Source organism: Oncorhynchus gorbuscha, linkage group LG13 (assembly GCF_021184085.1).
Source record: "Oncorhynchus gorbuscha isolate QuinsamMale2020 ecotype Even-year linkage group LG13, OgorEven_v1.0, whole genome shotgun sequence".
Lineage (NCBI taxonomy): Eukaryota > Metazoa > Chordata > Actinopteri > Salmoniformes > Salmonidae > Oncorhynchus > Oncorhynchus gorbuscha.
This window is the reverse complement of record NC_060185.1, coordinates 3,010,829-3,035,942: the sequence shown is the minus strand read 5'-3', so window position 1 is coordinate 3,035,942 and position 25,114 is coordinate 3,010,829. Positions and strand designations below refer to the sequence as shown.

Sequence of the window (25,114 nt, the reverse complement as noted above, 5' to 3'; positions counted from 1 at the left end):
TCCCAATACAATCCATCCCTCCATCCCTCCATCCAGTCATCAATCCATCCCTCCATCCAGCCATCAATCCATCCCTCCATCCAGCCATCAATCCATCCCTCCATCCAACCATCAATCCATCCCTCCATCCAGCCATCAATCCATCCCTCCATCCAGCCATCAATCCATCCCTCCATTAATCCATTCAACCATCAATCCACCCCTCCATTAATCCATTCAACCATCAATCCATCCCTCCATCCAGCCATCAATCCATCCCTCCATTAATCCATTCAACCATCAATCCATCCCTCCCTCCAACCATCAATCCATCCCTCCATTAATCCATTCAGCCATCAATCCATCCCTCCCTCCAACCATCAACCCATCCCTCCATTAATCCATTCAGCCATCAATCCATCCCTCCATCCATCCATCAATCCATCCCTCCATTAATCCATTCAGCCATCAATCCATCCCTCCCTCCAACCATCAATCCATCCCTCCATTAATCCATTCAGCCATCAATCCATCCCTTCCTCCAACCATCAAACCATCCCTCCCTCCAACCATCAACCCATCCCTCCATTAATCCATTCAGCCATTAATCCATTCAGCCATCAATCCATCCCTCCATTCAGCCATCAATCCATCCCTCCAGCCATGAATCCATCCCTCCATCCCTCCCTCCAGCCATCAATCCATCCCTCCCTCCAGCCATCAATCCATCCCTCCATCAATCCATCCCTCCATCCAGCCATCAATCCATCCCTCCATCCAACCATCAATCCATCCCTCCAGCCATCAATCCATCCCTCCATTCTCCATCAATCCATCCCTCCATCTCTCCATCAATCCATCCCTCCATCTCTCCATCAATCTATCCCTCCATCTCTCCATCAATCCATCCCTCCATCAATCTATCCCTCCATCTCTCCATCAAACCATCCCTCCATCAATCCATCCTTCCAGCCATTAATCCATCCCTCCATCAATCCATCCTTCCAGCCATTAATCCATCCCTCCATCTCTCCATCCCTCCCTCCAGCCATCAATCCATCCCTCCCTCCAGCCATCAATCCATCAATCCATCCTTCCAGCCATTAATCCATCCCTCCATCTCTCCATCCCTCCATCCCTCCATCTCTCCATCCCTCCATCTCTCCATCCCTCCATCTCTCCATCCCTCCATCTCTCCATCCCTCCATCCCTCCATCCCTCCATCCCTCCATCCCTCCATCTCTCCATCCCTCCATCTCTCCATCCCTCCATCTCTCCATCCCTCCATCTCTCCATCCCTCCATCTCTCCATCCCTCCATCCCTCCATCTCTCCATCCCTCCATCTCTCCATCCCTCCATCTCTCCATCCCTCCATTCTCCATCCCTCCATCTCTCCATCTCTCCATCTCTCCATCTCTCCATCCCTCCATCTCTCCATCCCTCCATCCCTCCATCCCTCCATCTCTCCATCCACTCCATCCCGCTCATCCTCATACCTCTCCCTCTGTCTTTCCTATCAGATAGTAACCAACCTGTTAGCAGAGTTCCAGACTCCCTTAGGAGCTAGCCAGTTATCAGACCAGATCATGGCCCAGTGGCCCCTCTGTCTGGGGTATGGGGACCTGAGAAACAGAGTCATGCCTAAACGCCTCTGGTAATTGTCCTAGCTGCCATTAGAGAGATTCATTGTTTCTTCTCCTCCACCACCAAGAGACCATCAATTTCATCTCTGCTTTACATCTTCCCTCACAGCCAGGCAGAGAGTAGACAGACAAGGCATGCTCTGGTTCCCTCGTTGATCAGCCCTTCATATCGCCTGCTGCCTCGGAGTCCAGTGTGAATAATTAAACAGGTTGTTGTTGTCTTGGACGGCTGTAGTTACAGCTGGATCGAACAGCCACCCAGCCAGCCACACATTAGGCTCACAGCCGATCCCTAGACAGAGTGTCACTCAGCGTCCCAGCCTTTTACCGTAAAATGATAAGCTTTCATAGCTGTTTAGTCAATAAGAATAGGTCAGATCCTAAAAGGCCCTTATAATGACCATAATGCTGAGGACAGCTGGGCCTAATAAGGAAGAGTGATAAGAACAATGTGTTCTAAATGGAACACTATTCCCTATGTAGTGCACTACGTTAGACCAGGGTATCCTATTCCCTATGTAGTGCACTACTTTAGACCAGGGCACCCTATTCCCTATGTAGTGCACTACTTTAGACCAGGGCACCCTATTCCCTATGTAGTGCACTACTTTAGACCAGGGCACCCTATTCCCTATGTAGTGCACTACTTTAGACCAGGAACTATCAGATCAAACCCAGCTTGACCTGGTCTGAGTCCTATAACCTATACAGTACAGTCCTTTCATCCCAATTGGGACCCTATAACCTATACAGTGCCCTGGTTCGAATGGGACCCTATAACCTATACAGTGCCCTGGTTCGAATGGGACCCTATAACCTATATACAGTGCCCTGGTTCGAATGGGACCCTATAACCTATATACAGTACAGTCGTTTCATCCCAAATGGGACCCTATAACCTACAGTATATAGAGCCCTCTGGGCCCTGTCCATAACCCTATTCCCTACAGTATATAGAGCCCTCTGGGCCCTGTGCCCCTAACCCTATTCCCTACAGTATATAGAGCCCTCTGGGCCCTGTCCATAACCCTATTCCCTATATAGAGCCCTCTGGGCCCTGTCCATAACCCTATTCCCTACAGTATATAGAGCCCTCTGGGCCCTGTCCATAACCCTATTCCCTATATAGAGCCCTCTGGGCCCTGTCCATAACCCTATTCCCTACAGTATATAGAGCCCTCTGGGCCCTGTCCATAACCCTATTCCCTACAGTATATAGAGCCCTCTGGGCCCTGTATCAGTCCACCAAATAGGGAATACTCAGCCATGTGGGATGCAGCCCAGGTGCTACTCAGTACCTTGATACCTTGAGGTATTGCCGCGTGCCTTGACCAATTCGCTACCATCCAGTAATATTGACATAGCTACAGTGATGGGTGTCCTGTGGGATACATTTTTCCTATCTGGGCCTCCTCCCCCGAGAATAATGGTGTGTGTGTGTGTGTGTGTGTGTGTGTGTGTGTGTGTGTGTGTGTGTGTGTGTGTGTGTGTGTGTGCGTGTGCGTGTGTGTGTGCGTGTGTGTGCACTCATGCCCAAATCTCCATGGGACTCTCCTCTCCTGTGTGCGTCTCCATATTGTTTCCCCCATGGGGAGCCTCTGAACCCAGCCCCCAGTGGTTCCTCCTTTAAGGCTGCCAGACAGACATACAGAATCACCCTTCCAAGCATTTCCGTTTCAAATCGTGTATATTTTCAATATATATACAGAACCATATATATAGAACCAGTCAAAGGTTTCTCATCCCAGGGTTTTCCTTTATTTGTTCTGTTTTCTACATTGTAGAATAATAGTGAAGACATCAAAACTATGAAATAACACATATGGAATCATGTAGTAACAAAAACAGGTCTTTATTTTATATTTTAGATTCTTCAAAGTAGCCACCCTTTTCCTTGATGACAGCTTTGCACACTCTTGGCATTCTCTCAACCAGCTTCACCTGGAATGCTTTTCCAACAGTCTTGAAGGAGTTCCCACATATGCTGAACACTTGTTGGCTGCTTTTCCTTCACTCTTCCCAAACCATCTCAGTTGGGTTGAGGTCGGGGGATTGTGGAGGCCAGGTCATCTGATGCAGCACTCAATCACTCTCCTTCTTGGTCAAATAGCCCTTACACAGCCTGGAGGTGTGTTGGGTCATTGTCCTGTTGAAAACCAAATGATAGTCCCACTAAGCACAAACCAGATGGGATGGGCGTATCGCTGCAGAATGCTGTGGTAGCCATGCTGGTTAAGTGTGCCTTGAATGCTAATAAATCGCTGACAGTGTCACCAGCACAGCACCTCCTCACACCATAACACCTCCTCCATGCTTCACGGTGGGTACCACTCATGCGGGGATCATCCATTTACCTACTCTGCATCTCACAAAGACACGTCAGACCAACAGAGTCCAATTTGGACTCCAGACCAAAGGACAGATATCCACCAGTCTAATGTCCGTTGCTCGTGTTTCTTGGCCCAAGCAAGTCTCTTCTTCTTAATGCTGTCCTTTAGTAGTTGTTTCTTTGAAGCAATTGGACCATGAAGGCCTGATTCACGCAGTCTCCTCTGAACAGTTGATGTTGAGATGTGTCTGTTACTTAAATTCTGTGAAGCATTTATTTGAGCTGCAATTTCTGAGGCTGGTAACTCTAATGAACTTATCCTTATTCTTGAAATTTTCCAGATTGACTGACCTTCATGTCTTAAAGTAATGATGGACTGTCATTTTCCTTTGCTTATTGGAGCTGTTCTTGCCATAATATGGACTTGGTATTTTACCAAATAGGGCTATCTTCTGTATACCACCCCTACCTTGTCACAACACAACTGATTGGCTCAAACGTATTAAGAAGGAAATAAATTCCACAAATTAACTTTAAACAAGGCACACCTATTAATTGAAATGCATTCCAGGTAACTACCGCATAAAGCTGGTTGAGAGAATGCCAAGAGTGCAAAGCTGTCATCAAGGCAAAGGGTGGCTACTTTTGAAGAATCTCAAACATAAAATATATTTTGATTTGTTTAATTAACACTTCTTTGTTTACTACATGATTCCATATGTGTTATTTCATAGTTTTGATGTCTTCTATATAATAGTACATATAGTCTATATAATAGTATTTATCTTCTATATAATAGTATATATAGTCTATATAATAGTATTTATCTTCTATATAATAGTATATATAGTCTATATAATAGTATTTATCTTCTATATAATAGTATATATAGTCTATATAATAGTATTTATCTTCTATATAATAGTATTTATCATCTATATAAAAGTATCTATCTTCTATATAATAGTATATATAGTCTATATAATAGTATTTATCTTCTATATAATAGTATATATATATATAATAGTATTTATCTTCTATATAATAGTATTTATCATCTATATAAAAGTATCTATCTTCTATATAATAGTATATATAGTCTATATAATAGTATTTATCTTCTATATAATAGTATATATAGTCTATATAATAGTATTTATCTTCTATATAACCTATAAAACAGTATATAAATCTTGTACAGTTGAAGTCGGAAGTTTACATACACTTTGGTTGGAGTCATTAAAACTTGTTTTTCAACCACTCCATAAATGTCTTGTTAACAAACTATAGTATATAAGTCGGTTAGGACATCTACTTCATGCATGAGACAAGTAATTTTTCCAACAATTGTTTACAGACAGATTATTTCACTTATAATTCACTGTGTCACAATTCAAGTTGGTCAGAGGTTTACTTACACTAACTTGACTGTGCCTTTAAACAGCTTGGAAAATTCCAGAAAATTATGTCATGGCTTTAGAAGCTTCTGATAGGCTAATTGACATAATTTGAGTTAATTGGAGGTGTACCTGTGGATGTATTTCAAGGCCTACCTTCAAACTAAGGGTGTCTTTGCTTGAGATCATGGGAAAATCAAAATAAATCAACCAAGACCTCAGAAAAAAATTGTAGACCTCCACAAGTCCGGTAGCGTCCCATCTCGACAACAGCCAGTGAAAGGGCGCCAAATTCAAAACAACAGAAATACCACAATAAGAATTCATCAAACATACAAGTATTATACACCATTTTAAAGATACACTTCTTGTAAATCCAACCACGTTGTCTGATTTCAAAAAGGCTTTACTGCGAAAGCACACCATGCGATTATGTTAGTTCAGCGCCTAGTCACAGGAAACCATACAGCCATTTTTCCAGCCCAAGAGAGGAGTCACAAAAAGCAGAAATAGATAAGAGATATAATTAATCACTAACCTTTGATGATCTTCATCAGATGGCACTCATAGGACTTCATGTTACACAATACATGTATGTTTTGTTCGATAAAGTTCATATTTATATCAAGAAATCGCAGTTTACATTGGCACGTTATGGTCAGAAATGCATTGTCTCAAACAAACATCCGGTGAAAGTGTAGAGAGCCACATCAGAAATACTCATCATAAACATTGATAATCAATACAAGTGTTAAGCATGGAATTATAGATAAACTTCTCCTTAATGCAACCGCTGAGTCAGATTTCAAAAATGCTTTACGGCGAAAGCACACTTTGCGATTATGTTAGGTCAGCTCCTAGCCACAGAAACTCATACAGCCATTTTCCAAACAAGGAGAGAGTCATTAAAGTCAGAAATAGCATTAATATTAATCACTCAATCACTTAATCACTTACCTCTGATGATCTTCATCTGGTGGCACTCCCAGGTCTCCATAATAGAGAAGTGTTCGATAATGTCCCTCTTTATGACCAAAAACCTCCTTTTTGTTCCCACATTTTGTCCAGTAATCCGAATGCAGAAGGCGTGTGCACTAATTCCAGACTAAAAGTTTTTTTAAAGTACAATAAAAGTTAGTAAAAACATGCCAAACGATGTTTCAAATCAATCCTCCAGTTGTTGTTGTCATAAATAATAAATAATATTTCAACCGGACAAAAGCTTCGTCAATAGGAAAGGAGAAACAAGAAAGGTGCATCCCGATCAGACACATGGCTGATGAATGGAGATTTCCACTGGCCACTGATTGAATGTGCTGTATCTCCCTCATTTTTCAGAGTAAAAGCCTGAAACAATATCTAAAGACTGGCCACGTGTTGAGGAAGCCATAGAGCTCGTGAACTGGGTCCCAAGTCTTTGTATGGTGGATAGGCTTTCAATGGAAAAACAGCCTTTCAAGATAATAGTACTTCCTGGTTGGATTTTCCTCGGGTTTTCGCCTGCCATATCAGTTCTGTTATACTCACAGACATTATTTTAACAGATTTGGAACTTTAGAGTGTTTTCTATCCAAATCTACTAATTATATGCATATCCTATCTTCTGGGCCTGAGTAGCAGGCAGTTTAATTTGGGCACGCTTTTCATCCAAAATTCTGAATGCTTCCCCCTACCCTAGTGAAGTAAGGACAACAAAGTGAAAGTATTGGAGTGGCCATCACAAAGCCATCACAAAGCCCTGACCTCAATCCTGTAGATAATTTGTGGGCAGAACTGAAAAAAGCATGTGCGAGAATGGGCCAAAATTCACCCAACTTGTGCAAGGCTACCCGAAACGTTTTACCCAGGTTAAACTATTTAAATGCATTGCTACCGAATACTAATTGAGTGTACTGTATGTAAACTTCTGACCCACTGGGAATGTGATGAAAGAAATATATGCTGAAATAAATCATTCTCTCTACTATTATTCTGACATTTTGCATGAACCTCACAAACAAGCTGCGGCTGTTTACCTGTCCACTGTCTGCAAGTCATTAAATTGTCCTCCAAAAGCACTACAAGGCACTGTAGCTATCAACAACCATTATCCATCCCTTTTGGTGAAACCACATAATGCTTTTAATTGCCCAGCATCACAAATTATTGCGATTTGTGAATGTCACCATGGGGATTGGGTTATTGGTTAAATCTGAGAGAGAGCTCACTGATCACGACTGTTACCTGGATCGTTCCATGAAAATACTACCTTTTGCGTCCCTTTGATATTTTAAGTGTCCACAAATATTTAGTTTTAAATGCCTGGTATATTAAATGAAGTGCCCTTTAATTTGGACCACTTTGAATGAATAAAAGATTGTTAAACTTCAGACATGTCCCTCTGTTGACCTTCTGTGACTTCTGGAAATATTTTCACCCAACATTTTCTCCTACTTTTCACCATCTTTGTAAAGCCATAGTTATTTTGTTGCATTGACAAAGTCATTCCGGCAGGGTATCCTAGTGGTTAGAGCAGGTAGCCTAGTGGTTAGAGCAGGTATCCTAGTGGTTAGAGCAGGTAGCCTAGTGGTTAGAGCAGGTATCCTAGTGGTTAGAGCAGGTATCCTAGTGGTTAGAGCAGGTATCCTAGTGGTTAGAGCAGGTAGCCTAGTGGTTAGAGCAGGTAGCCTAGTGGTTAGAGCAGGTAGCCTAGTGGTTAGAGCAGGTAGCCTAGTGGTTAGAGCAGGTAGCCTAGTGGTTAGAGCAGGTAGTCTAGTGGTTAGAGGCAGGTAGCCTAGTGGTTAGAGCAGGTAGCCTAGTGGTTAGAGCAGGTATCTTAGTGGTTAGAGCAGGTATCCTAGTGGTTAGAGCAGGTAGCCTAGTGGTTAGAGCAGGTATCCTAGTGGTTAGAGCAGGTATCCTAGTGGTTAGAGCCAGGTAGCCTAGTGGTTAGAGCAGGTAGCCTAGTGGTTAGAGCAGGTAGCCTAGTGGTTAGAGCAGGTAGCTAGTGGTTAGAGCAGTGGTGGTTAGAGCAGGTATCCTAGTGGTTAGAGCAGGTAGCCTAGTGGTTAGAGCAGGTAGCCTAGTGGTTAGAGCAGGTAGCCTAGTGGTTAGAGCAGGTAGCCTAGTGGTTAGAGCAGGTATCCTAGTGGTAGAGCAGGTAGCAGTGGTAGCCTAGTGGTTAGAGCAGGTAGCCTAGTGGTTAGAGCAGGTATCCTAGTGGTTAGAGCAGGTAGCCTAGTGGTTAGAGCAGGTATCCTAGTGGTTAGAGCAGGTAGCCTAGTGGTTAGAGCAGGTAGCCTAGTGGTTAGAGCAGGTATCCTAGTGGTTAGAGCAGGTAGCCTAGTGGTTAGAGCAGGTATCCTAGTGGTTAGAGCAGGTATCCTAGTGGTTAGAGCCAGGTAGCCTAGTGGTTAGAGCAGGTAGCCCAGTGGTTAAAGCAGGTAGCCCAGAACAGAAAGGTTGCAAGATCGAATCCCTGAGCTGACAAGGTAAAAATCTGTCGTTCTGCCCCTGAACAAGGCAGTTAACCCACTGTTCCCTGGTAGGCTGTCGTTCTGCCCCTGAACAAGGCAGTTAACCCACTGTTCCTAGACCAGTTAACCCACTGTTCCTAGACCAGTTAACCCACTGTTCATGGACCAGTTAACCCACTGTCCCTAGACCAGTTAACCCACTGTTCCTAGACCAGTTAACCCCACTGTTCCTAGACCAGTTAACCCACTGTTCCTAGACCAGTTAACCCACTGTTCCTAGACCAGTTAACCCACTGTTCCTAGACCAGTTAACCCACTGTTCCTATACCAGTTAACCCACTGTTCCTAGGCCAGTTAACCCACTGTTCCTTGGTAGGCTGTCGTTCTGCCCCTGAACTAGGCAGTTAACCCACTGTTCCTAGACCAGTTAACCCACTGTTCCTAGACCAGTTAACCCACTGTTCCTAGACCAGTTAACCCACTGTTCCTAGACCAGTTAACTCACTGTTCCTAGACCAGTTAACCCACTGTTCCTAGACCAGTTAACCCACTGTTCCTAGACCAGTTAACTCACTGTTCCTAGACCAGTTAACCCACTGTTCCTAGACCAGTTAACCCACTGTTCCTAGACCAGTTAACCCAGGGCATGGACTCTACAAGGTCTTTAAAGCGTTCCACAGGGCATGGACTCTACAAGATGTCGAAAGCATTTCACAGGGATGCTGACAATGTGGACACCAATGCTGTTGTGTCAAGTTGACTGTATATCCTTTGGGTGGTGTACCATTCTGGATACACACGGTAAACTGTTGAGTGTGAAAAACCCAGCAGCTTTGCAGTTCTTGACACAAACCGGTGCGCCTGGCACCGAATACCATACCCCGTTCAAAGGCACTTAAATATTTTTGTCTTGCCCCATTCACCCTCTGAACGACACAGACACAATCCATGTCTCAATTGTCTCAAGGCTTAAAAATCCTTCTTTAACCAGGTCTCCTCCCCTTCATCTACACTGATAGAAGTGGATTTAACAAGTGACATCTAATAAGGGATCATATCTTTCACCTGGATTCACCTGATCAGTCTTTGTCAAGGAAAGAGCAGGTTTTCCTAATGTTTTGTAAACTCAGTGTATATATTTCCACACTATGAGGTTGGAATAATTCTGTTAAGTTGAGAAAATGATGATAATGTCCAATTAGCAGAAGTGTGGACTCGAGTCACATGACTTGGACTCGAGTCACATGACTTGGACTCGTGTCTGATTCAAGTCACAAATTTGATGACTTGAAACTTGACAGAAAATAAAATAACTTGAGACTGATGACAACATTCTGGCCAGGTTTTGTCACTCATTTTGTGGCACAGAGTCTCCACGCAGTCAAAGACAGTATCACACTGATTGGCTAGTGACATGCACACTCGGCCCTCTGATTGGACCAGCGAACTGTCAATCAACTCATGTCTAGTGAGCTAGCAGTGAAGTTTTGGAGGAGGGGGGGGGTCAAAGTGTGAAACTGAACGGGAAAAATAATTATTAGAAAAGGCTACATTTAGCATCTGATTTGTATTATATTTACATACATTTAAGTCATTTATATACTTTGGCTTATTTGATCTGGTCACTAACGTACGCAGAGGCAGAAACTGGGTATGGCTGTCAGTTTAACACCAACAGTTTTTAAAATGGGTCACAGAAAACAAGATGCTTATGTCTCCGCCCTAACAATAAGAGTCGGGAAAGTGGGTGACAAGTTTAAGCCACAGGGCTTATTGTGGACAGCTTTTGGCGGGAGTGAGACCTCTTGCTTCGCCTCTTCCTCTGTAGAGAGCGCATCGATGCAACTGCAGTGAACGGCGAGGCTTTGTCTCAACACATTGCAGAGGATGGCTTTGGCTCGGTTACTGCTGTTTGACATGAAACTAAACTAGAGGTTTAATCCCCGGTCCTGAACTAGTTTGTAGCAGCTAATTGTTGTATGTTTTTTTGCAGAATGTTAAGTCTCTTATTGACTGAGGTGAATGTCTCCTATTGACTGAGGTGAATGTTAAGTCTCTTATTGACTGAGGTGAATGTCTCCTATTGACTGAGGTGAATGTCTCCTATTGACTGAGGTGAATGTCTCCTATTGACTGAGGTGAATGTCTCCTATTGACTGAGGTGAATGTTAAGTCTCCTATTGACTGAGGTGAATGTTCAGTCTCCTATTGACTGAGGTGAATGTCTCCTATTGACTGAGGTGAATGTCTCCTATTGACTGAGGTGAATGTCTCCTATTGACTGAGGTGAATGTCTCCTATTGACTGAGGTGAATGTCTCCTATTGACTGAGGTGAATGTCTCCTATTGACTGAGGTGAATGTTAAGTCTCCTATTGACTGAGGTGAATGTTCAGTCTCCTATTGACTGAGGTGAATGTCTCTTATTGACTGAGGTGAATGATCAGTCTCCTATTGACTGAGGTGAATGTTCAGTCTCCTATTGACTGAGGTGAATGTCTCTTATTGACTGAGGTGAATGATCAGTCTCCTATTGACTGAGGTGAATGTTCAGTCTCCTATTGACTGAGGTGAATGTTCAGTCTCCTATTGGCTGAGGTGAATGTTCAGTCTCTTATTGACTGAGGTGAATGTTCACTCATGCCGCCAAACATACCATCGTAAAACTGAATATCCTACCGATCTTCGACTTCGACGATGTCATTTACACTCTACTCAGCTAACTGGATGCAGTCTATCACAGTGCCATCCGTTTTGTCACCAAAGCCCCATATACTACCCACCACTGCGACCTGTATGCTCTCGTTGGCTGGACCTCGCTTCATACTCGTCGCCAAACCCACTGGCTCCTTGTCATCTACAAGTCTCTGCTAGGTTAAGTCCCCCCTTATCTCAGCTCACTTGTCACCATAGCATCACCCACTCGTAGCACGCGCTCCAGCAGGTATATCTCACTGGTCGCCCCCAAAACCAACACCTCCTTTGGCCACCTTTCCTTCCAGTTCTCAGCTGCCAATGACTGGAGCTAACTACAGAAATCACTGAAGCTGAGTCTTATATCTCCCTCTAACTTTAAGCATCAGCTGTCAGAGCAGCTTCCCCATCACTGTACCTGTACACAGCCCATCTGTAAATAACACATCCACCTACCTCTCATCCCCATAGTTACTTATCCTCTTGCTCTTTTGCACCCCAGTATCTCTACTTGCACATCATCATCTGCACATCTATCACTCCAGTGTTAATGATAAATTGTAATTATTATTATGGCCTATTTATTGCCTTACCTCCCTAATCTTCTACATTTGTACACACTGTACACAGATGTTTCTATTTCCCTTTTAGCTGATTTAGATGAAGGGGATTTAAGGCTGTTAATTTAATAGGCACTTACTATAGTCATCTTTTTATTTAACCTCTTCAGATGGGAAAACAGGGTTTTTAATTAAATTGATAATCTTTATGTTTGGTGAAATAAAACAGGGTTTTTAATTAAATTGTTAATCTTTATGTTTGGTGAAATAAAACGTTTTTAAAAAATTAAATTGATAATCTTTGTTTGGTGAAATAAAACAGGGTTTTTAATTAAATTGATCATCTTTATGTTTGGTGAAATAAAACGTTTTTTAAAAATTAAATTGATAATCTTTATGTTTGGTGAAATAAAACGGGGTTTTTACTCATTTCGTGGAAGACCCGCCCCTTCGGAATCTTAGCCTGGTCCCAGATCTGTTTGTCTTTCAAACACAAAACCTTGTTATTTGCACCAAAGGAGTTGGCTAGACGGCACAAACAGGTCTGGGATCAGGCTAGTCTTATTGACACCAATGACCATAGGAGTTGGCTAGACAGCACAAACAGATCTGGGACCAGGCTAGTCTTATTGACACCAATGACCATAGGAGTTGGCTAGACAGCACAAACAGGTCTGGGACCAGGCTAGTCTTATTGACACCAATGACCATAGGAGTTGGCTAGACAGCACAAACAGGTCTGGGACCAGGCTAGTCTTATTGACACCAATGACCATAGGAGTTGGCTAGACAGCACAAACAGGTCTGGGACCAGGCTAGTCTTATTGACACCAATGACCATAGGAGTTGGCTAGACGGCACAAACAGGTCTGGGACCAGGCTAGTCTTATTGACACCAATGACCATAGGAGTTGGCTAGACCGCACAAACAGATCTGGGACCAGGCTAGTCTTATTGACACCAATGACCATAGGAGTTGGCTAGACAGCACAAACAGATCTGGGACCAGGCTAGTCTTATTGACACCAATGACCATAGGAGTTGGCTAGACAGCACAAACAGGTCTGGGATCAGGCTAAGAAAAATTGTAATACATTAAAAAAAAAACATTTACATTCAATTTATTTAATCAACAAAATAGTTTCCCTCCACGAAACATACCGCTCCTTCCAATGGGAGATGTTTTACAGCCGAGAAGAACTCAACAAGTCCACTTTTATTCTGGCTTTGACTAATCCTTTATAAACACATCTTACATCCTGCCCATATGCCGTGTCTATCTTGTGTTTCCCTACTCAGAAAACTTGACATCTTAGCTTGTCCCAAAATAAAATGTAACAGTTGACATTTTATTTTCTGTTCCTTACTATAGTGAAACCCCTAAATAAAACCAGTGTCATTGAAAATCCCCCCTACAGCTGTAAACAGAGACTCTAGTATTTCAGAAGAGAGGCTTTATCCTCTCACACTCCATAAAACAGTGAAACATTGTTTCTCTTGTATTACAAAAAGGACAAAAAGGAGTTAATGACAGATCAAAAAGCATTAACTGCAATGATGCCATGTATCACCCCCCATTACATATCACCAGTCCCCTGTACAGTGTTCTCCATGCTGGCTTTACCTTGTCATCAAGGCCCAGTTTTACCCTCCAATGATCTCTCCCTGATCCCTCCCTCCCTGATCCCTCCCTGATCCCTCCCTGATCCCTGATCCATCCCTCCCTGATCCATCCCTCCCTGATCCCTCCCTGATCCCTCCCTGATCCCTCCCTGATCCCTCCCTGATCTGATCCATCCCTGATCCCTCCCTGATCCCTCCCTGATCCATCCCTCCCTGATCCCTCCCTGATCCATCCCTCCCTGATCCCTCACTGATCCCTCCCTGATCTCCCCCTCCCTGATCCATCCCTCCCCCTGATCCATCCCTCCCTGATCCCTCCCTGATCCATCCCTGATCCCTCCCTGATCCCTCCCTGATCCATCCCTCCCTGATCCCTCCCTGATCCATCCCTCCCTGATCGATCCTCCCTGATCCCTCCCTCCCTGATCCCTCCCTGATCCCTCCCTGATCCATCCCTCCCTCCCTGATCCCTCCCTGATCCATCCCTGATCCATCCCTCCCTCCCTGATCCCTCCTGATCCCTCCCTCCCTGATCCATCCCTCCATCCCTGATCCCTCCCTGATCCCTCCCTGATCCATCCCTGATCCATCCCTCCCTCCTCCCTGATCCCTCCCTGATCCCTCCCTGATCCCTCCCTGATCCCTCCCTGATCCCTCCCTGATCCATCCCTCCCTGATCCATCCCTCCTGATCCCTCCCTGATCCCTCCCTGATCCCTCCCTGATCCCTCCCTGATCCATCCCTCATCCCTCCCTGATCCCTCCCTGATCCATCCCTCCCTCCCTGATCCCTCCCCTGATCCCTCCCTGAACCATCCCTCCCTCCCTGATCCATCCCTCCCTCCCTGATCCCTCCCTGATCCCTCCCTCCCTGATCCATCCCTCCCTGATCCCTCCCCCTGATCCATCCCTCCCTCCCTGATCCATCCCTCCCTCCCTGATCCATCCCTCCCTGATCCATCCCTCCCTCCCTGATCCGTCCCTCCCTGATTCCCTCCCTCCCTGATCCATGCTTGATCCCTGGGATGACTGACCGGGAACACAGCATAAAGCTAGTTGGCGCGGTAAACAACCGTGCCATGCGTGTGTGTTGTGTCAAGGGTGTGAAGAGTCCCTCAGGTCATAACTTGCCCCCGCTGGCTCTGCTCCACAGCTGAACCCCCCCAGCCAGACCCCTGCCACTAGGGCTCGCTCACTGGTCACGCACACACGCAATGGACTGGCCAAAGCAGAGAGGCTGCCTGTTTGGTGCAACCTGCCCTCGGGGGTAGAGAGAGTGGGGGCGTTGGCTGGGCCAGCAGAGAGACAGAATTAGAATCTGCTGGGACAACAAAGAAAACCCTCTCTGCTCAGGCGCTGTCAGAGGAGGCAGGGCACAGCGGTCGCTATATTGTTCAGATCAGCCACCAACAGGGCATTGCCTGTCTCCCACCCCAGATCACACTCTCTCTCTCTCTCTCTCTCTCTCTCTCTCTCTCTCTCTCTCTCTCTCTCTCTCTCTCTCTCTCTCTCTCTCTCTCTCTCTCTCTCTCTCTCTCTCTCTCTCGCTCTTCTCTCTCTCTCTCTAACTCTTTCTCTCTCTCTCTCTCTCTAACTCTTTCTCTCTCTCTCTCTAACTCTTTCTCTCTCTCTCTCTCTCTAACTCTTTCTCTCTCTCTCTCTCTCTCTAACTCTTTCTCTCTCTAACTCTCTCTCTCTCCCTAACTCTCTCTCTCTCTCCCTAACTCTCTCTCTCTCTCCCTAACTCTCTCTCTCTCTCCTCTTCTCCCTAACTCTCTCTCTCTCTGTCTCTCTCCCTAACTCTCTCTGTCTGTCTCTCCCTAACTCTCTCTCTCTCTCTCTCTCCCTAACTCTCTCTCCCTAACTCTCTCTCTCTCTCTCTCCCTTTCTCCCTAACTCTCTCTGTCTGTCTCTCCCTAACTCTCTCTCTCTCTCCCTAACTCTCTCTCTCTCCCTAACTCTCTCTCTCTCTGTCTCTCCCTAACTCTCTCTCTCTCTCCCTAACTCTCTCTCTCTCCTGAGGAGGATCTCTGGTGTTGTCAGCTAACATTAGAGCAGTAGTAGGATTAGTTTTTCTGCTCAGGAGACACAAAGCTTTGGTCCCTTCAGGAATTACAGTAAATATAGACACCCTGATTCTTCTTCTGTATTCGGCTCTGTGTAGCTGTCAACAACAGGGGGATTCACCATACATGTCACGCCCGATCAGAGAGACGAGGATTTACTAACAAACACCTCTGGCCTTGACAATGAGACATTTACAACTTCACAGATATACAGTGCAGTGGGAGGGCCACGAGTTTGTGTGTGTGTGTGTGTGTGTGTGTGTGTGTGTGTGTGTGTGTGTGTGTGTGTGTGTGTGTGTGTGTGTGTGTGTGTGTGTGTGTGTGTGTGTGTGTGTGTGTGTGTGTGTGTGTGTGTGTGTGTGTGTGTGTCTTGATTTCATATGTATGGGTGTGGTGAAACACTGAGTGGACAAAACATTAAGAACACCTTCCTAATATTGAGTTGCATCCCCCTTTTGTCCTCAGAACAGCCTCAATTCATCGGGGCATGGACTCTACAAGGTCTTTAAAGCGTTCCACAGGGCATGGACTCTACAAGGTCTTTAAAGCATTCCACAGGGCATGGACTCTACAAGGTCTTTAAAGCATTCCTCAGGGCATGGACTCTACAAGGTCTTTAAAGCGTTCCACAGGGCATGGACTCTACAAGGTCTTTAAAGCGTTCCACAGAGCATGGACTCTACAAGGTCTTTAAAGCATTCCACAGGGCATGGACTCTACAAGGTCTTTAAAGCATTCCTCAGGGCATGGACTCTACAAGGTCTTTAAAGCGTTCCACAGGGCATTCTACAAGGTCTTTAAAGCGTTCCACAGAGCATGGACTCTACAAGGTCTTTAAAGCATTCCACAGGGCATGGACTCTACAAGGTCTTTAAAGCATTCCTCAGGGCATGGACTCTACAAGATGTCGAAAGCATTTCACAGGGATGCTGACAATGTGGACACCAATGCTGTTGTGTCAAGTTGACTGTATATCCTTTGGGTGGTGGACCATTCTGGATACACACGGTAAACTGTTGAGTGTGAAAAACCCAGCAGCTTTGCAGTTCTTGACACAAACCGGTGCGCCTGGCACCTACTACCATACCCCGTTCAAAGGCACTTCAATATTTTGTCTTGCCCATATTCACCCTCTGAATGGGACACAGACACAATCCATGTCTCAATTGTCTCAAGGCTTAAAAATCCTTCTTTAACCTGTCATCCTCCCCTTCATCTACACTGATTGAAGTGGATTGAACAAGTGACATCAATAAGGGATCATATCTTTCACCTGGATTCATCTGGTCAGTCGATGTCATGGGAAGAGCAGGTGTTCCTAATGTTTTGTAAACTCGGTGTATAATAAATCCTTTTGGGATTTTATCCTCCGTTGATGTTTATTAAAATCAGTCTTCTAGAATTCAGGGAGGGATGGATTCTAGAATTCAAGGAGGGATGGATTCTAGAATTCAGGGAGGGATAGATTCTGGAATTCAGGGAGGGATAGATTCTAGAATTCAGGGAGGGATGGATTCTAGAATTCAGGGAGGGATGGATTCTAGAATTCAGGGAGGGATGGATTCTGGAATTCAGGGAGGGATGGATTCTAGAATTCAGGGGGGATTAGGGAGGGAGGGATCAGGGAGGGATGGATCAGGGAGGGATGGATCAGGGAGGGATCAGGGAGGGATGGATCAGGGAGGGATGGATCAGGGAGAGGTCATGGAGGGATTAGGGAGGGAGGCATTCTAGAATTCAGGGAGGGATGGATTCTAGAATTCAGGGAGGGATGGATTCTAGAATTCAGGGAGGGATGGATTCTAGAATTCAGGAAGGGATGGATTCTATAATTCAGGGAGGGATGGATTCTAGAATTCAGGGAGGGATGGATTCTAGAATTCAGGGAGGGATGGATTCTAGAATTTCTGAAAGTAATTGATTTTCCTCTAACTTGTTTTTTCTTGATGGTAAAATATATTTAGGCGTCTTTAAATATCCTTCTTCTAACAGCTGTTAGATGTAGTGGGATTCATTCACAGGAGTTGGATCTCATTTTGTAATATATTTCAGACGAGATTGGAAACAACTAAAGAAGAAGAAGTGTGTTATCTGAACGTTCCCGGTAGAAACCTGTTAAAATGAGTGTCACACACCTCAACATGACGTACAATGTGTTGACGCTGTATGCTCACAACAGAAACTAAGACATAGGTGTTAATGAACCAGCCTTTTGATTCTCTAATGTGTGTGTGTGTGCGTGTGTGTGCGCGTGCGCGCGTGTGTGTGTGTGTGCGTGTGAGAAAGAGAATCAGTGTCCTGCTGAGATGTGTTTTCTCAGAGTGAGACATCAGGAAAGGGAGGAGAAAGAGAAGGGAGGAAGGAAGAGGAGGGAGGCAGAGGGAGGAAGAGGAGGGAGGCAGAGAAGAGAGGAGGGAGAAAGAGAAGGGAGGAAGGAAGAGGAGGGAGGCAGAGAAGAGAGGAGGGAGGCAGAGAAGAGAGGAGGGAGGCAGAGAAGAGAGGAGGGAGGCAGAGAAGAGAGGAGGGAGGCAGAGAAGAGAGGAGGGAGGCAGAGAAGAGAGGAGGGAGGAAGAGAAGGGAGACAGAGAAGAGAGGAGGGAGGAAGAGAAGGGAGACAGAGAAGAGAGGAGGGAGGAAGAGGAGGGAGGAAGAGGAGGGAGAAAGAGGAGGGAGGCAGAGAAGAGAGGAGGCAGAGAAGAGAGGCAGAGAAGAGAGGAGGGAGGCAGAGAAGAGAGGAGGGAGAAAGAGGAGGGAGGCAGAGAAGAGAGGAGGGAGGCAGAGAAGAGAAGAGGTGGAGAAGAGAGGAGGGAGGCAGAGAAGAGAGGAGGGAGGCGGAGAAGAGAAGAGGTGGAGAAGAGAGGAGGGAGAAGAGAGGAGGGAGGCAGAGAAGAGAGGAGGGAGGCAGAGAAGAGAGGAGGGATGCAGAGAAGGGAGGCAGAGAAGAGAGGAGGGAGGAAGAGGAGGAGGGGGCAGAGAAGAGAGGAGGGAGGCAGAGAAGAGAGGAGGGAGAAAGAGGAGGGAGGCAAAGAAGAGAGGAGGGAGGAAGAGGAGGGAGGAGGGAGAAAGAGAAGGGAGGCAGAGAAGAGAGGAGGGAGGAAGAGGAGGGAGAAAGAGAAGAGAGGAGGGAGGCAGAGAAGAGAGGAGGGGGAAGAGAGGAGGGAGGCAGAGAAGAGAGGAGGGAGAAAGAGGAGGGAGGCAGAGAAGAGAGGAGGGAGGAAGAGAGGAGGGAGGAAGAGGAGGGAGGAAGAGAAGGAGGAGGGAGGCAGAGAAGAGAGGAGGGAGGAAGAGGAGGGAGGCAGAGAAGAGAGGAGGGAGGAAGAGGAGGGAGGCAGAGAAGAGAGGAAGGAGGAAGAGGAGGGAGGCAGAGAAGAGAGGAAGAGAAGGGAGGAAGAGGAGGGAGGAACAGGATATGTGAAAGAAGCTAGAGATGGGAAACATGAACTGTTAGAGAGGCAACTTTACAATCAACAAAATCATTCACACATGTTTGAATTTGATAATTTTTCCAGTGTCATGTTTGTCAAAGATTTGAATAAGAAGAAAGATGGTTTCTTCTGCTTGTGTTAGTGATTATGGACTAACTAACCACTCAGGGAATGAATCTTCTTCTGCTCATGGTGTTCTTCTTTCAAACTGTTGTTGTTGTTGTTGTTGTGGTGTTCCTGTTGTTGTGTTTGTGTTGTTGTTGTTGTGTTTGTTGTTGTGTTTGTGTTGTGTTGTTGTGTTTGTGTTGTTGTTGTGTTTGTGTTGTTGTTGTGTTGTTGTTGTGTTTTTGTTGTTGTGTTTGTGTTGTTGTTGTGTTTGTGTTGTTGTTGTGTTGTTGTTGTTGTTGTGTTGTTGTTGTGTTTGTGTTGTTGTTGTGTTGTTGTTGTGTTTTTGTTGTTGTATTTCTGTTGTTGTTGTTGTTGTTGTTGTTGTTGCAGTCAATCCCAGGCCTACTAACCAATGTGATTCTGTTGTGTGTTGTTGTTGTTGTTAGTCTATCCTTGGCGTGCAGTGTGAGGTCCAGAGACAGCTGAAGGCCTTCGTGAGGCTGGAGCGCTTCGGGCAGATTTATGGTGCCAGCGCCGCAGGCTGCCCCCAGGCTGCCCCGAAGACCCTCTTCGCCTCTGGAGGATCCATCTTCGGCAAGGGTGTGAAATTCGCCATCCGCGACGGCCATATCAGCACTGACATCATCAGCCTGGCCAATGAGGACGGACGACGCATGGCGGCGGTTCTCAATGACGCGTTCTACCTCCAGGACCTCCACTTCACCGTCGACGGCATGGACACACATTACTTCATCAAGCTGGGGTCCGTGGAGGGAGACCTGTCACTCATCGGGATGACCGTAGGACGCCGTACCCTGGAGACGGGCGTCAACGTGACTGTGTCTCAGGTCAACGCTGTGCTGAACGGCAGGACTAGGCGCATCACGGACATTCTTCTTCAATACGGCGCTCTGAGCCTCAACACTCGGTACGGTAGTTCCCTGGACGAGGAGAAGGCCAGGGTTCTGGAGTTGGCCAGGCAGAGGGCTGTAGCACAGGCCTGGACCAGGGAACGTCAGAGACTGAGGGAGGGAGAGGAGGGCTCGCGCTCCTGGACGGAGGTAGAGAAGCAACAGCTGCTGGGGTCGGGGAAGGTGGCAGGATACGACGGGTACTTCGTGGTGTCCGTGGACCAGTTCCCGCAGCTGTCAGACAGCGTCAACAACATTCACTTCATGAGGCAGAGCGAGATGGGCCGAAGGTGACATGATCAACAACAGGAACCTGTTTCGCCACTGGAGTGAGAGATGTCTTAAAGGGAACCCTGTTCCCTATGTAGTGCACTACTTTAGACCAGCCCTATGGAACCCTATTCCCTATATAGTGCACTACTTTAGACCAGAGCCCTATGGAACCCTATTCCCTATATAGTGCACTACTTTTGACCAGGGCCCCTCAGCCTCTGGGATAGTTCACTATATAGAGGATAGGGGGCCCTTTTGTTCAGACGCAGCATTGGTGGCCACAAAGTATAACTAAGGACTTGTTGCCAAAGACAGTTAGAAACATTGTCATTTTCTGCTCCTTTGACGTGCGATTAACATGATACACTGAATCAACTCGTAAAGACATGGTGTTGCAGCCACTTGGAAATCAGTTGCTGAACACTGTATTTTACTGTAGAGTGCTACTTCTCCTTCAGAAAAAGACATTCATAAGTCTTTGCTGTTCAAGTGTGGCTGCTAGAGAAAGACATTCTGCCATATCTATTCTGTCTGTGACTTATTTTGGCAATCTGAGGGAGAGGAGAGAGGAGAGAGGAGTAGAGAAAGGGACGGGAGAGGAGAGAGGAGAGGAGAGGGGGACGGGAGAGAGGAGAGGAGAGGAGAGGGGGATGGGAGAGAGGAGAGAGTAGGAGAGAAAGGGACGGGAGAGGGGAGAGGAGAGGGGGACGGGAGAGAGGAGAGGAGATAGGAAAGGGAGAGGAGAGAGGAGGAGAGAAAGGGACGGGAGAGGAGAGAGGAGGAGAGAAAGGGACGGGAGAGGAGAGGAGAGGAGAGGGGGACGGGAGAGAGGAGAGAGGAGGAGAGAAAGGAACGGGAGAGGAGAGAGGAGGAGAGAAAGGGACTGGAGAGGAGAGATGGAGAGGAGAGATGGAGAGGAGAGGAGAAGAGAGGAGAGAGTGACGGGAGAGGAGAGGGGGACGGGAGAGAGGAGAGGAGAGGAGGAGAGGAGAGCAGAGGAGATAGGGAAGGGAGAGGAGAGAGGAGGAGAGAAAGGGAAGGGAGAGGAGAGAGGAGGAGAGAAAGGGACGGGAGAGGAGAGGGAGGAGAGGACGGGAGAGGAGAGGAGAGGAGAGGGGAGAGGAGAGAGAGAGGAGAGGGGGACGGGAGAGGAGAGAGGAGGAGGAGAGGGAGATAAGGAAGGAGGGAGTTCCTCTCTCCTCTCCTCTCCCGAGGAGAGAGAGAGGGACAGAGAGGAGGGACGGAAGAGGAGAGAGGAGGAGAGAAAGGGACGGAAGAGGAGAGAGGGGGACGGGAAAGGAGAAGACAGGAGAGAGAGGAACTGAGAGGAGAGGTACTGAGAGGAGAGGAGAGGAGAGGAGAGGAGAGGACGGTAGAGGAGAGGAGAGGAGAGGAGGAGAGGAGAGGAGAGGAGAGGAGAGGAGAGGAGAGGAGAGGAGAGGAGAGGAGAGGAGAGGAGAGGAGAGGAGAGGAGAGGAGAGGAGAGTGGTGGTAATGCATTATTTCCACTGGTTCCTCGGTCCACCCTGCTGCCAGACTAGAACAGATTGACTACAACACATTGTCCAGCTTGTTCCGATCCGTTCTGCCTTTTTCTGCGCCTCAGCCAAGGAAAGACCTTCTCTTTTAAATCACTCCGTTTTTATACTCGAACCCCCTGGGCATCAGCCATGTCGTCGGCTTTGTCGCAACACAAACAAGGACGTCTGCTGTCTCCTGTCCATACCCCTCGGCCCCCTCCCCTCGTCAAGACTACCCACTGGACCTTCCTTCCTTCCTACCTTCCTTCCTTCCTACTTTCCTTCCTTCCTGCCTTGTTTGTGTTGTCTTGTTGTAATATTTTAATTTCAAAGAAAGCTAGGTAATTCATCTGTTCTCATCAACAAACCCTAAAGGAAGGAAGGTTGAGAATCACAGTGCATGCTGTCTAAATGCTGTCTGAATACCTTTCTGTGGACTACTCTAATACACTGGTTGACTCGGCTCCATGAATCTTCTGACTCGCAAGAGCGAAAACATCATGGTTTTGCTTTGATTTATAACTTATTTTTTCTGTGTCTGGGATCAATGACATGTTCCTAAAAATGAAGGGGGAAAACAGAATAGGTCTTTCTGCCCTTACAGGACAGGTCAAACATCCTACCTGTCCTCTTTCTGTTCTCATGTCATAACAGAACAGGTTAAACATCTCATCTGTCCTCTTTCTGTTCTGATGTCCTAATAGGACAGGTCTAACATCTCATCTGTCCTCTTTCTGTTCTGATGTCCTAATAGGACAGGTCTAACATCTCATCTGTCCTCTTTCTGTGGTGATGTCCTAACAGGACAGGTTAAGCATCCCACCTGGATGACGAACATACTATGGAAGAATCAAACGTCTGTATTAAATAAACCACAGAACGGTATTTTATATTATCTTTGGTTTTTGGTTTTTATAAATAGCTATATAAAATAACAGTATAACAAAATCATTTGAATTCAGCAATGTGAACTATCGTCCTTTAATCGCTACTCGTTGTACTTGAACATAACTTACGGGAATAAAGTCAAGACTGTTTGAAAAAGTGATTTTTACTTTACATTAACGACTTGTATTTTCATTTTATTTTTATTTTTTACATTTACATTTGTAGAGGAATACAACAGTCTATCATACATAATAATAGTGTTTACTTTTAGTGATATGTTTTTCTTTCAGCAGTATTTCTCAGTGTATTTCTACCTGGAAGGAACCGCTCTGAGGGAAGAGAAGAAAAAGGGTTCCTAGTCAGAAGAGATATATATATATATAAACAATATGACATTACAAAAAAATATCAGCTCGGTTTTTACTACTTACCTTTTTAACACGTTGGCTGCTGGGCTGGACCGGTTGCTGGGCTGGACCGGTTGCTGGGCTGGACCGGTTACTGGGCTGGACCGGTTACTGGGCTGGACCGGTTGCTGGGCTGGACCGGTTGCTGGGCTGGACCGGTTGCTGGGTTGGACCGGTTGAGTCCTGTGGTGCATTGTGGTTGTGTAGAAAAAAACCTAATAGTTTGTCCCAAACGGCACCCTAATCCCTGTTATAGTGCACTCCTTTAGATCAGAACCCATAGAGCTTTGGTCACAAGCAGTGCACCATATATAGGGAATAGGGTGCCGTTTCAGACAACCCATAGCGTTTTTACCCCGAGGACAGCCCCAGGGTTAAAGTGCTTTCAGTACGGAGACCAGAGGTGTTCTGGGTCTTGAGATGGATGCATTGAGCCTCCAGGTGTGTTAGTTCCAGCCTGCAGCTCTTAACGGTCTTAAAGCTCTCATATACACAGACAACCTTAGAAACACGCCTGGGTTCAAAAACGTTTATCATACTGCGTCAAGTGCTTGATTGAGCTTTGCGTGTTGCAAAAATAACGAATAGGAAAATCTGCAAAATGCCCCGACCTACCTGGCACTCTAGACAGGCTAAAGCAAACGCTCAAAGTAAATTGAAAGATTTCAAATAGTATCTGAACCCACGTGTGGCTTGCTAACCATCCTTGTGGACATAATTAGCTGTCTCAGATAGCTTGGAACTCCTGTGTTCAAGTGCACCTGGAAACACACTTCACAGGGCGATCTAACCTGTTAGAAAGCTGTCCTTTCTAGCTAGGAAGGATGTTATTAATTATGTTATTGATCGTTTGTCTGTTTTGACTCTCGCTCGGTAGGTACACTTTGATCACACTGTCAACTTCCTGCCATCAAGTTGCAGCACTATCTAATTCTGTCAACTTCCTGCCATCAAGTTGCAGCACTAACTAATTCTGTCAACTTCCTGCCATCAAGTTGCAGCACTGACTAATTCTGTCAACTTCCTGCCATCAAGTTGCAGCACTGACTAATTCTGTCAACTTCCTGCCATCAAGTTGCAGCACTGACTAATTCTGTCAACTTCCTGCCATCAAGTTGCAGCACTGACTAATTCTGTCAACTTCCTGCCATCAAGTTGCAGCACTAACTAATTCTGTCAACTTCCTGCCATCAAGTTGCAGCACTGACTAATTCTGTCAACTTCCTGCCATCAAGTTGCAGCACTGACTAATTCTGTCAACTTCCTGCCATCACCTATATTCAGAGGGGAGAAGGATAATCGGGTGATTAACTACTCAATGTGTCACAATATTACTGGTACAAAGTACATTTCATTTAGCTTCTTTTTTTATTTTATTATTTTTTATATTTTTTATATTGTGACATTTGTCCAAAATGAGGACTTTACTGTCCTTTAAAAAAAAGAGCATACTTTTGAATGAAGGAAAATGTAATTGTATTGTGAAATAGTGTATTGACCTGTTGATGATGAGGCGGTATGTTGATCTGAAGTTTCTCCTTTTTTTGGGGGGGGCTTGTTTGTTTATTTGATTGTTCTCAACACTGTGTCTGTGCCGCTCTTCTTTGGACTTCCTGTGCAAAAAGGAAAGGGAAGTGAAATAAGCTGTAAATAAAAGGCAGCATGTAGATTCCGTTTAAACGGCTCCCTGTAGTCTTTAGGTTCATCAAATAAAATGAATATTTTGTGTTTACAATTTGTTAACGATGTCATGATGTGTTTTTGTTCACTAAACTATACCTGCATTAGAATTTGCTATTTTATTTGCACGCTGCTGTTAGAGGTATCGTCAGCCTTC

At 45.7% G+C, this 25,114-nt stretch overlaps 1 protein-coding gene across 1 annotated transcript in view; it reads left to right on the top strand.

Annotated features, from left to right (window-relative positions):
* The window catches only part of tenm4 (teneurin transmembrane protein 4), a 484,585-nt gene extending 463,527 nt beyond the window's left edge, over positions 1–21,058 (top strand). Inside the window, exon 36 of the mRNA XM_046293604.1 lies at positions 19,725–21,058. Within this exon, the coding sequence (XP_046149560.1) occupies positions 19,725–20,483 (759 nt within the window). The 3' untranslated portion in view covers positions 20,484–21,058. The remainder of the gene's footprint in view (positions 1–19,724) is intronic.
* Positions 21,059–25,114: the final 4,056 nt, after the last annotated feature.